Genomic DNA, 11,881 nt, shown 5'->3' with positions numbered 1-11,881 from the left:
CTCTGAAGCCAGTGAGGCGGCAGCCCCGCTCGGGACCCCACGTGCTCTGCCCGCAGCCCGGCAGCGTAGACAGACGCAGTCTCTGGGGCGCAGGGCAGCGCCTCGGGGTCTCTGTTCCTCAGCCATAAATCAGTGCTAACGAAGCCCCCTCAGGGGCGCGAGAGGAGCCCAAGCGCTGCGCCCGGAGCCGGGCACTCCTCCCGCCTGCGCATCCGGTCGTGGGGACCGCGCGGGAGGATAGCGCGCACGTGCCGTCCCGCCGGAGTGCGTCTCTCCTGTCTGTATTCGGGCGACCCGCGCTCCTCACCGCCCTCCCCAGAGGACTGACCGGCCGCCGCAGCCCAAGGTCTGCAGGGTCGCGCGCAGTGGGGAGCCCGGAGGCGAGAAGATGGCCCCGCCCCGCACTCGGCCCCGCCCCCGCGCCCGCGGCTCCCGCGCCCGCCTCGGAGTCCAAGCTGCGGCCCCTGGCGCCGTCGCCTTGGGGCGCCCACAGGGCCCAAATCCTACCAGGGAGGGTCCTCCCCGTGGCCGGGCCCTTGGAGCGCACACACTTCGTGTCTCCTCCGAGGAAGTGGGGCGCGGGCGAGGCCAGGCGCCGGTCTCGGCCAGGCGCACCGGTGGGATCAGCAGCGCAGAGATCTTCAGGGCTCTCCGGTGCCGGTGCCGGTGCCGGTGCCGGGGCGGGCTCCGCTCCGGCTGGTCGCCGGCCGAGCAGCCGCGCGCAATTCGTCCCACGGGTGCGGACCCGTCCGGAGAAGCGGGATGACAGCCCCACGCACGCCGGGCCCCCGCGCCTTTCGCGGGGATCCACGTGCCGCACCGCCGGGGCAGCCCCGTGCGCGCACATGCGAGGCAGGGCGACCACAGAACGCCATCCCAGCCCTGGCAGCAAGTGGCTTTCCAAGCCGCGACCTGGCCGAGGGCCCCGCGGCGCCAAGCCCCATGGCTATTTGCACTAAACGAAAATGGACCCAGGAGGGGGAGGCGGGGGTGGACGCTAGACCCCTGCGCCGAGCCGCGGGGGTCGTCTTCTTCCGTAACACCAAAACCCTGGCGGCCAGGGCAAAACCGGAAAGTCGTTGCCAAGGGTCTGACCAGGCCCGAGAGAGGCGACGTTGCACGCACAGCCCCAGCAACAAAACGTTTGTCCCTTTGCACGTATTTGGGTACGGCTCCCAACGGGCCGCGGATAATAGCAACAGCCGATTCTTACTACTAAATCAATAAGCGACACCACCCACGAGGACGAGGCGACAAAGCCCAGCGCTGGCTCAGCGCCCGCCCTTCGCCAGTGCTCAGAGTCCACTGCGCTCTCCTTTGAACCCTCCCGGCACGTCCAGGGGATGGGGCTCTTTGTCTGGAGCAGGGCCCCACACGCGGGGCTAAAGGCTTCGCTTCTGCCCAAGGGCTGCAGCCGCGCACCCGAGTCAAGCCCCTGAACGTGGCGCCCCACGCTTCGGGGCTCTGAGACAGACGGTCCCGGTTCTGCGATTCTCGAGACGGCCCGTGGGCGAGTCGTGGGCCCGGGTCGCAGCGCGGGCTCGGGTTACCTTGAGCAACTCCTCACTGGAGACTCCGAACCCCCACGGAACCCCCGACGGGGAGGCCCAGGCGGGGACGGAACCGCCGGCAGCGCGCGCAAGACTGAGGCCGCGCGCGTGTGCCCGGGACAGGCCTCGCCGCCCCACTCCCCGCAGCCTCGCTCTGCCACCGAGATAGCCGTTTGTTGGTGAAACCGTGAGCTGATTCCTGCGAGCCAGGCCTGGCCTTTATGCCCGTGAACTCCAAAAGCTGGGCTGCCTCCGCCGGCCGCGGCCGGGACCCACCAGGAGAGCGTCCCGCAAACGTGCGTGCGTCCGACACCAGCCCCAGAGCGGAGGCCGAGGAGTCGCGGGGCGGGGCCGGGCCGTGGTCCCCGACGGCGCGGCCGAGTGCTGGCTCCGCCCGCGCGGGGCTCGTCCTGGAACGGGGCGCACTGAGCGCGCCGGCTGCACTCTCAAATCTGCATTCTTTCTGGAGATAAAATATGTTCCCGTATTTTTTCCTGATTTCCCATTAAAACCTTTGCCTAACTAAACTCCCATCCAGGGGATTTATTTCGTCCCCGGGGAGATAAATCAGGGGGCAAATTTACGGCCCGGGAGGCACCTGCCGCGCTAATGGGCCCTTCATGGAGTGCGCGGCGGCGGGGGCGCGCGCGGGCGGGGGCGCTGGCCAATGGCCGGGCCGCGGCGCCGGCAGCCAATCAGCGCGCGCGCCGCGCAGGGGCCCCCCGGTTATCTGCGCGCCCGGCCCGCGCGCGCCGCTCCGACCGCCCGGAGCCGCCGCCGCCTCCCGGCCGCCACCCAGCGCGCGCCGCAGCCGCCGCCCGGCCGTCGGCTCCCGCGCCCCGCGCCCCGCGCCCCTGCATCGACGCCGGGCCGCGCGCGCACTTCCCGGCCGGCGGGCGCAGGCGGCGGGGCCCGGATGGGCGCCCGGGCCGGCGGCGGTGGCGCCCATGGACGCTAACCGCCCGGGCGCGTTCGTGCTGGGCAGTGCGCCGCTGGCCGCACTGCACAACATGGCCGAGATGAAGACGTCGCTGTTCCCCTACGCGCTGCAGGGCCCCGCCGGCTTCAAGGCGCCCGCGCTGGGCGGCCTGGGCGCGCAACTGCCGCTCGGCACCCCGCACGGCATCAGCGACATCCTGGGGCGGCCCGTGGGCGCGGCGGGGGGCGGCCTCCTGGGCGGCCTGCCCCGCCTCAACGGGCTCGCCTCGTCCGCCGGCGTCTACTTCGGGCCCGCGGCCGCCGTGGCGCGCGGCTACCCCAAGCCGCTGGCCGAGCTGCCCGGGCGCCCGCCCATCTTCTGGCCCGGCGTGGTGCAGGGCTCGCCCTGGAGGGACCCGCGCCTGGCCGGCCCGGGTAAGTGGCCCGCGCGGGTGCGGGGTGGCACGGGGTCGCGGCCGCACTCACCCGCCCTCCTTTGCAGCGCAAGCCGGCGCGGGGCTGGACAAGGACGGCAAGAAGAAGCACTCGCGGCCGACCTTCTCGGGCCAGCAGATCTTCGCGCTGGAGAAGACTTTCGAGCAGACCAAGTACCTGGCGGGCCCCGAGCGCGCGCGCCTCGCCTACTCCCTGGGGATGACCGAGAGCCAGGTCAAGGTGAGAGCTGCCGGGCGCGGCGTCCTCGCGCGGGTTCCGCTGCGGGAAGCAGAGCCCGGGCGCCCGCGTCCTGCGAACGGCCGCCTCCCGGCGCCGCGCTCTCTCCGCAGCCGGGGCCCCGCGCGGACCGCAGGGGAGCCTGGGGGTGCCGAAGGGCCGGGAGCCCCGGGGCGCCGCCTGACAGTCCCCTCCGCCCCCAGGTGTGGTTCCAGAACCGCCGGACCAAGTGGCGCAAGCGGCACGCGGCGGAGATGGCGTCGGCCAAGAAGAAGCAGGACTCGGACGCCGAGAAGCTGAAGGTGGGCGGCTCAGACGCGGAGGACGACGACGAGTACAACCGGCCCCTGGACCCCAACTCGGACGACGAGAAGATCACGCGGCTGCTCAAGAAGCACAAACCCTCGAACTTGGCGCTGGTCAGCCCTTGCGGCGGCGGCGCGGGGGACGCCTTGTGAGGCGCGGCCCGGACAGCACCCAGGGCACGGGCGGGCGGCGCGCGGGGAGAGCCGGCTGCGGTGTGTATATATATTTTTGCAGAATAAGTTATACGCGGCCGGCTTGGGCTCGGCGCGCTTGGACCCCGGCGGCGTCCCTCGGCGGGCGCAGGGCGCAGGGTTCCGGCCGCGCGTCCCTGGCGGAATCACTTTGTATAATCAATAAATTATTTAACACGCCCCCGTCGGAGCGGTGGCTCCCGAGGCTGCGCCGCGTGTTTCTTGCGTATGGAGCCGGGAGCCAGGCACGCCGGCGGCGCGGCCCCGCGAGAGGGCGGCAGGGGGTCCTGCCCGGTCCCGGTCCGGTCTCCGGCCGAGGGGCGCCCGGGTCTAGCGCAGGTCGGGCCGGGCGGCGGCGCGCGGTGGCATCTCGACCCCGGGTCCCGCGATCCCCGGAGCGGCGGCCGCGTCAGGGCAGCGGGCGCGGAGCCGCGGGCGCGGGCCACTCGCCGAAGCTGGGCCGGTTCAGACACACACGGGGGTCCCAGAAGGGCGGGTAAACGGCGTGTCGCCCCCGCCCCGCGGACCGTCCCTTTTCTGCGCTCTGCCCGAGCCTGGCGCCCGCTCGGCCCAGGCGCTTCCACGGGATTATCGTGCCTTGGTGGCTGTGTCCAGGGTACGGAGTAAACCACTTCGGGTGAAATCGGGTTTGAAACGCTTATGCACGGGGAAGCTACCGTTTCCATACGGTTTTCACTGGCGGAAAGCACTATTTAGTTCAAACCGGGACTGCGGGGAGAAATCTAAAATCGTTCTGCCCAGAGGGACTGCGCGCAGGTCTCCACGGGCAGCGCCCCCCGAGAGCCCCAGCGTTCGCCGCGGGGGGCAGCGCGGCTTCCCGGAGGACGCCCAAGGCCGGGCAGGCACCTCGGTCATCGGTCATCGCACTCACGGTCACCCGGATTGAGCACCGGTCCCCGCAGGCTCCCGCGGCCCAAGGACGCAGCGTCCCCGCAGCCCCGCGGCCGCCCCGCCAGGTGAGTCCCTGCGCCCAAGAGCGGTCTGGTCACCAAGAACCCCCCACTCTGCAGAGGGGAAGCCCGGTAGCTGCATCCTAATGGGCGTAACTGTTGAATTTTAGTTTCAAAAACTAAATATAAATAATTACAATACTGCAATTTTAAGATTTCTCTTGGAATACACTTTTGAAAATGTTAAAGGGAAATGTAAAAGGCTTAAATTTGTTTGTTTGCTTGTTTGGTCACGTGGCTGTAGCATTCATTAAGGAGAAACTCTTGAATTGCTGACCAGTTTTCTTTAAAAAGAAGTAATATTTAAAAGGGGAGGAGTGTCACTTCTGTGAGTGAAGCCTCCGTCAGCTCAAGGTAGGAGCAGAGGGACCCGTCTGCCAGCCAGGACAGCGGCGAGGACAGCAGCCATCGGCACACTCCCACTGGGAACTGCTGGGCGTTAACCTCCCTGCTGTGAAAAACCCAAAAGATTCCTCCTTTGCTCCCTCCCAGGGCAGCGGTTTTGTGCCAGCAGGAGGCTGATGGCAGGTCAAAGGGCAGGTCAGGGAGGACCCTCCGTGACTCAGCATTTCCGGCGGTGGGGACAGAAGGGAGGGGGAAGGAAGGAGAGCAGAGACAGCGTGTTTTCACCACGGTCAGTTTTATTGCTTAGGAACCCGAGCGGTCACTTCCAAGGCCCTCAGAATGACCAGCCGCCACCAGCCCACCCGCCCTGCTGGGGCCGCGGCCCCGCACAGCCCGACTGGCCGTAGGCCCGGCCGCCAGCGGACACATCACCCGCAATGGTAGTGATTTCTATAAAACAAACATCGATCTGACGCCTTCACCCAGTCCAGAAACTCTGTAGTGTTCTAAAGTAAAATCAATAAACATACGTTTGTGTTTCTCAGCAGACTCTCTAATCACCTTTTAATGCTGTACTTAGTGCTAGGAGAGAAATATTTGCAACAAGGTTATTACTCAGGTTGTTTGTAGCAGAGCAACCAAGGAAATGTACAGTTTTGTTTCTCTTTAATATTTTTATATACAGCCCATGTTAAAAGCAGTTTGTATCGGAAGCAGACTAGGCTATTTCTATTTCTCCCATGATATTACTGTTTAAATGTAGAATACTTGGCACCATGAAACGGTAACAAAAGACAAACGGTTTACAAAATTCTTAAAAGGTACACCCAGGCTAGCTATAAACTTCACATTTAGTTCTTAATGTTACACAGAAAAAGGCATAGGAGTAACAAACTGCTAGTGTAGACGTGCTTTAGGGTTGGCTTTTCCCCAGGGTGGCGCTGCCAGGCACGCTCGAGGTCTGTGTGGACAGACACAGCCAAACTCCTAGACGCCACTTCTACCTGCTGATATGACACGCTTGTGCATTCATACTGGAAAGTATATTTAGCATAAGTTTTGGTAAGATTTATAAATTATTTTTAAAAAGTATATATTTATATATATTTATATTTATAAAAATGGAAAGCAGCTGCAGTGTGATTCCGAACCATGTGACGTGGCAGAGAAGATGCCAGGGGAGGCGTCGGGGGGACGGGCGCCCCTGCCCACTCTGCCCGGCCGCTCCGCCTTCCGGAGGGAGCGCCGTCCCCGCCCCCAGCCCCGGGCACACCCGCCGGGCAGGGGCGCCGGCCTCGCGGGGTCTCCCTGCGGAGAAGCCCCCGGCCGACAATCACACAAGCTGACGACTGTGAAGTCTAAGATGCAGATTCTCTTGCTGTCTATTAGAGTTTTGGCAACAGGACTGTGACTAATTTTAAAAACCCAATGTTTCTACTTATGTCACATGAACAGACAAGACAGTGAGGTATGTGAGGCTTTTCCGGAACGGTCCGGAGGCTGAAGCGAAGTGTGGGGCCGGCCTTCTAGCAGGCGGCGCTCGGGCGGTTCCGATGCAGCTGTTGAGTCCGCGATTCCGTTCGCTGCTACAGGGAGGTCTCGCGGAGGATCCTCTCGTGGTACTGGCACCTCTTCCCTGTCACGAAACCGGTCATTTGTCAAAGGTACAAAACACCAGGAAAAGCTGCGGCAAGGAGTGGAGGGAAGGAGTCATATTTACCACGTCACTGCACGACACAACACTTGCGCACATGTGCATGAGGTTTACCTGCCCCGGGCGCGATGCGGAAGGCCAGGAACACGGGCTGCGTGGGGGAGAGAGGGGAGGTCAGCACGGGGACCCCGCGCCCCGCACCCGTGACCCCGCACCCCGCGTCTCACGAGGGCGGCCTCGACCCGCGGCCAGAGGTGCTCACGGGCGGCAGAGGCCGGGCAGGACGGCGGGACGTCCGTGTGACGAGCCAGAGACAGCCCTTGCGTTTGTGAGGACGCGTCACGGCCAGACGCCACTGTGAGACTGACCTGAACTGGCTAAACAACCCCAAGCGCAGTGGGCAGGGAAGAGCCCCGTCCCCCTCCCTGCAGTGGGGACGTCCTCACCCGGGGTGTGGATGTGCTCGGGGGTGGCGTTCAGAGGCCTCGAAGGTGGAGGAAGTGAATTCATTTAATTTGGCTGAAAACGGGACGCGACCTGTCACCTGGCACAGCCCCTCAGTGAGGCCAGGGGCTGCTGTTTCGGAACTGCCCCCCTCCAATCTGCCCCAGGGCCCAGCCCTCGTCTGCGACTCTGCGCTCCCCCCGCCCCCTGCACCGCGGACGGTCGGCGTGGCTGACGGCCTTCAAATCCCTCAGGTGCACCCGCAAAAAACCGCCTTCAGAAATAATCAGCTGCAGATAAACTATTGTTTTTTCAAATAGTAAAATGATGTATTTTATCCTATTGTGAATAGTCTTTTCTGCCTTTTTTCTACCTACCTACCTACCTGTCCTTTGGTATGTTATTAAGATTAAATACAAACAGACCAACGTGGCCACTGCGGAGGGTCAGACGCAGAGGCCCTCTGGTCCGCCCTGGGCCGCGGCGAGGCTTACGTCACCTTGTGGTCTCCCATGCAGACGTTGGGCCCGATGTGGTCGTAGGTGACAACCTTCTCCTCGCTCTCCGACTGGGAAGAGGAAACAGAGAGGTGGTGTGGGCTGCTGGGGGCACCGGGGTCCCGTCCGGGAGGTGGCGGCAGGAACCTGGGGCTTCCTGGGGACCAGAAAGGCGGGGAGGGGGCAGTCCCTGGCACCAACCCCATGGCCTGCCCGGCCCCTGCCCCTTGGGGCTCTGCTGGCCAGCCTGTGGACGGAGGGTTCTGGTGGTCCTGGCTACTCCAGCCGAGACGGGTCCTGCTTCTAGGCCAGGGTGGGAGGCACGGGGGCCCCGCTCGCAGGCTCTCCCCTCCCTGGCTCTGGCGCTCCTGGCCCGGGGAGGGGGAGGCTGGGGCCTCCCTGCGTGCTCTGCAGTCGGCCCGACTCTACCTTCCTTCCCAGCCGCCCTGAGGAAGCAGCCCACCTACTTCCCACCTTCCTACTGACACGGGTCCTCCTGCGAGCCCAGAGCTCTGTCCAGAGGACCCAGAGCTCCACGGGCCACGTCCAGCAGCTCTGCATGTTAATCAGCCCTGCTGGCAGCTGCCCGCACCGGGGCAGCACGCGGGGTTTGCTGCTGGAGACCAGTCAGTTCAGACGGGCTGGGATTCTCTATCACAGTGGGCGCATTTGAGACCATGAAGTTAAAACTGAATTATCTTTAAAGCGGTGGGAAGCTTGAGGTCAGATTTGCTTTCCAGCACGGCTGCCTGCCAGGAAGCAGGAAACGCAGGCTGCGCTGCACGCACGAGCACCTCCCGTCTCTCAGGGGCCCGACGCCGCCCCCGCGGACGTGGGGAAACATTCATCAAACGCAGCGCGGTGATTTACAAAGGCAGCATAAAATTGTGAATTTTCAACTGCATAATCTTTGGACAGATAAACAAATTACCGCGGGTGCCGGCAGAGCGTCACACACCTTGCTGAACATTCGTCACCGAGGCGCCCGGGCAGCCAGCCGCCCGCAGCCCGAGCCACCTCTGGTGTTTGGGGCTGGGGAGGCAGAACGGAGGCCGACAGGGCGTGTCATGATGGATGAGGCCCCGGAGGCGCGAGGCCCCGTCTGCTTGGCTGGGACGCTGGCTGGGGGGCCCGTCCAGGCTGCAGCCCCAGGACGGGGGGTGCTTGGGTCAGCTCGTGCCAGGACAAGGCCAGGGCTGGCCCTGGGGCCCCCAGGTGGGCGGCCTGACCCCACCCCTCCCCGTGGCTGCCCTGGCGCACACTCACCCTCAGCACCAGCTCCTTGGCAGATGGGGACATGAGGATGCGGTCGCACCAGGCAGGGCACCGGGTGTTCATGTACTGCGCGGCCCGGCTGGCGTCCTCGCTGTACGGGTAGCTGGGGACACAGGGGCAGAGGGTCAGAGGCCCGGCGGCTACCGCCGCCCGAGAGCTCCACGGGGGCCCTGGGGACCGTCCCCCAGGGAGCCTTGGAACGGCCAGAGCTGCCCTCGGAGAGAACGTTCAGGCACAAGTTTCTACAATACAAAGCCAAAGTCCCAATTTAAGGTTTCATATCAAACTTATTTTTACTAAATTTTACTTCTAGCCCAGTATCTTCCAATAAACCACGCCGCTACTGAATGAAATTGTCTAGTAAGCTGTTTGTTTGCTTCTTGCAGCTTTTATTTTACAATGTGGTCTAAAGTACGATGAGAACCCACAGCGGGAAAAGCCAGCCTCCGACGTCCCCTGCCTCGTCCTGGTGACGTGCTGGCCCCGCCGGGTCCCCCTGCACCCCGGCCCCCGCTGAAGTGCCTCCACACGCAGGGGACCTTGGTGTGCAGCGGCACCCGACACCTCCCCAAACCGGCCGGCCTCCTGCAGGGTCCCCGCCTCCACCTGCCCCGCCGCCTTGCTCTTGTCTCCGGAGGAGCGTCCAGTGCCTGGGCCGCAGCCCGGGGTCTCTTGTCTCCAGAGGAGCGTCCAGTGCTCGGGCTGCAGCCCGGGGTCTGCTGCTGACCGTCCGGACTCGCCGCCCCAGCTCCCCCCGCCCCGGGAGGGAGGGGCACGCGGGTGCCGCCAGCCTGAAGGTCAGGCCTGCTGACCGACCTAGCTGAGCAACTCACACCCGTGCTGGGGACGCTGCCCGGCCCGCTCCCTCTGGCCTTGCCGTGTCCCTTGCGGCAGGGGACCACAGCACCTGGCTGTGTCTGGGACACTCGGGCTCTGCTCCCGGGGGCCTGGCCTGCCCAGTGTCCTGTTTAAGGCTGCAAACCCTAAGGGGCATTTTGGGATTAAACTGAAACGATGATAAATGAATTCAACTTTAAACTAACTGAGAGCCCTTAGCTGCGTCCAGCCTGGCGCCCCTGAGTGGGCGTATCTGCTCATCCCTCCATCCGTTCACTCACAGAGACAGGGTCTCGCTCCGTCACCCGGGGAGAGAGCAGTGGCGCAATCACAGCTTACTGCAGCCCCGACTCCCGGGCTCCCGTGGTCCTCCCGCCCGGCTGCTCAGCGGCTGGGCCACGGGCGCAGCCGCCACGCTCAGCTGCCTTTTTTTCTTTTGGAGCGACAGAGTCTTGCGATCTTGCCCAGACTGGACCTGCTGCCTCTTACGGCCTTCAACACAGTCCAAAGAGTTTCCTTGCAGAAGTCTAATGTGTACCTTTAGATCAATTCTGAAGTATCACATAGCATTTGTTGTGAATGATATCTTAGTCTCTGTTAAATTTTCCTGTTGGCTTTAGCTGGAAAAGAATGTTATTGATTTTTCAGGCAGATCCTGTCATTGGTTCCTGTGGGTGTGGATTCTGGGGCCTCCTGTCCTCTGCGGGGCCGGCCCCTCCCCAGGCCTGGCCCTGCCCGGAAGCCCCCGAGGCCCCACCCTGTCCCTGCGCCCTGACCGGCCACACAGGACTGGGTGGGAGAACGTGCCGTCGCCCAGCGCGTCTGCAGAGGGACTGACCCTCCACGGACACCGGGCCCGCCTCAAATGCTACTTGACTAGATTAAAGACTCAGACGTGGTTACAAACAAAATCCACGTGGTTCCCGCTTAGAGGAAGGTGCTTGGAGTCAGTCCCGGCCCCACGCTGCCTCCCCTCGAGGGCTGGCACGCTGCCCAGCGAGACGCTGCCAGCGCACGCGACCGGCGTCCGCGGCAGCAGAGATGCCAGTTTGGAAGGACAGGCCTGGATCCACCTGCTTTTGGAAACGGCCATTTCAGGCCCAATTACCCCACGTGGCTGTGACCACCACAGGCCTGCGGGCCACACCTGAGGCTGCCCCGTGACCCCCACAGGGTCCCTACGGGGGTGCGCCGGGGCTGAGGGGTGCTGAGCTCTGCGTGTGCACAGCACACAAAGGTGAGCTGAGCAAGTCTGTGCGCAAACAGGTTCTCACTCCCCACGCTCGGTGGAGCACGGCAGGAGCTGTGACCACCCTGTCCACAGGGACAGGGTCTGGCGGCCAGCCGGGCTCTGGTGAGCAGCAGAGAGAAGGTCGGGACGCCCAGTGTGGCAACCTCCTCAAACCGCCCCTGCACCCAGGAGGGAGGCGGGGAGTGTTCACAGGTGACACGGGAGAAACCCGGCCCCAGGGGCGAATGGGCCAGGGAGGACGGCAGGCCCCGCCTCCCCACTGGAGGCCCGACACCCCGAGAGAACCAGGCCTGCGAGGCCAGTGTGGAGCCGTGGCTGCTCCCCTCCCCCCACCGGCAGCAGGGCCCGGGCCGGTGATTCACACGGGAGCGCCACGCACACAGCCTTATCTGAAAGCAAACCCGCCAGGGTGCGGACTCGCACAAGGGGCCCTATGTCTGCCCTGTCCAGCCTGGGTGCCGTCGCCACAATTAAAGGCAGCAGCGATAACGCGAACAATCGCCCTCCTGTGTGGCCACCGCGTCCCTTTCTCGAAGGATGTCGGCAGCGCAGCTGACGGCTCGCGTGGCCAGGCCGCCCGCCCCGCTGGCGGGCTCAGCTCTGAGATCCACGGGGTCTGGCTGGGCGGGTGGCGCTGCCCTGGCCCCGAAGCTGAGCAGGGCGGGAGGCACAAGCCTGGCCGCGTGCCTCTGCCAGGCGGGGCTGACGCAGGGACACCCGCACGGCCCGCGACCCACGCACGCTGCCACCACGGTGTGCACGTCGGCCACACGCCGGCCCCTCGAGCAAAGGGCTGGCGGCCATGGTCTCAGACCCCACACCGCAAGTGGGTCTGGGAGTCCGATTCCCAAAGGCGCCCGGGCGGGCCACACCCGCAGCGCGGGGCTGAGCCCGGCCGTCCCCGCCAGGCCGACTCTGACACGACTTACAGAAAGTGGGGGCCACTGCCGCTCTCCTCGCTCATTATTT

The 11,881-nt window shown here is 64.7% G+C and overlaps 2 protein-coding genes across 2 annotated transcripts in view; one reads left to right on the top strand and one right to left on the bottom strand.

Annotated features, from left to right (window-relative positions):
* The first annotated feature begins 2,304 nt into the window (after nt 1-2,304).
* On the top strand, nt 2,305-3,600 carry NKX6-2 (NK6 homeobox 2). Its single transcript, XM_069460830.1, has 3 exons — nt 2,305-2,903; nt 2,971-3,143; nt 3,344-3,600. The coding sequence occupies exons 1-3, from the start codon at nt 2,498-2,500 to the stop codon at nt 3,596-3,598; spliced, it is 834 nt and encodes a 277-aa protein (XP_069316931.1). The 5' UTR covers nt 2,305-2,497; the 3' UTR covers nt 3,599-3,600.
* Nucleotides 3,601-6,081: 2,481 nt separating this feature from the next.
* The window catches only part of INPP5A (inositol polyphosphate-5-phosphatase A), a 170,683-nt gene continuing 164,883 nt past the window's right edge, over nt 6,082-11,881 (bottom strand). The window contains exons 13-16 of the mRNA XM_069460100.1: nt 8,815-8,926; nt 7,551-7,619; nt 6,674-6,758; nt 6,082-6,589 (exon numbers count right to left, since the gene is read on the bottom strand). Coding sequence (XP_069316201.1) covers nt 6,678-6,758; nt 7,551-7,619; nt 8,815-8,926 — 262 coding nt within the window. The 3' untranslated portion in view covers nt 6,082-6,589; nt 6,674-6,677. The remainder of the gene's footprint in view (nt 6,590-6,673; nt 6,759-7,550; nt 7,620-8,814; nt 8,927-11,881) is intronic.

Source organism: Eulemur rufifrons, chromosome 28 (assembly GCF_041146395.1).
Source record: "Eulemur rufifrons isolate Redbay chromosome 28, OSU_ERuf_1, whole genome shotgun sequence".
Lineage (NCBI taxonomy): Eukaryota > Metazoa > Chordata > Mammalia > Primates > Lemuridae > Eulemur > Eulemur rufifrons.
Note: the sequence above shows the minus strand (reverse complement) of the source record. Positions and strands in the feature narration are given on the sequence as shown.

Coding starts and splice junctions, on each gene's coding strand:
- NKX6-2 (XM_069460830.1), top strand. CDS start 2,498: ATGGACGCTAACCGCCCGGGCGCGTTCGTGCTGGGCAGTGCGCCGCTG. Junction 2,904..2,970: donor CCCGCGCCTGGCCGGCCCGG/GTAAGTGGCCCG, acceptor CCTCCTTTGCAG/CGCAAGCCGGCGCGGGGCTG. Junction 3,144..3,343: donor TGACCGAGAGCCAGGTCAAG/GTGAGAGCTGCC, acceptor CTCCGCCCCCAG/GTGTGGTTCCAGAACCGCCG.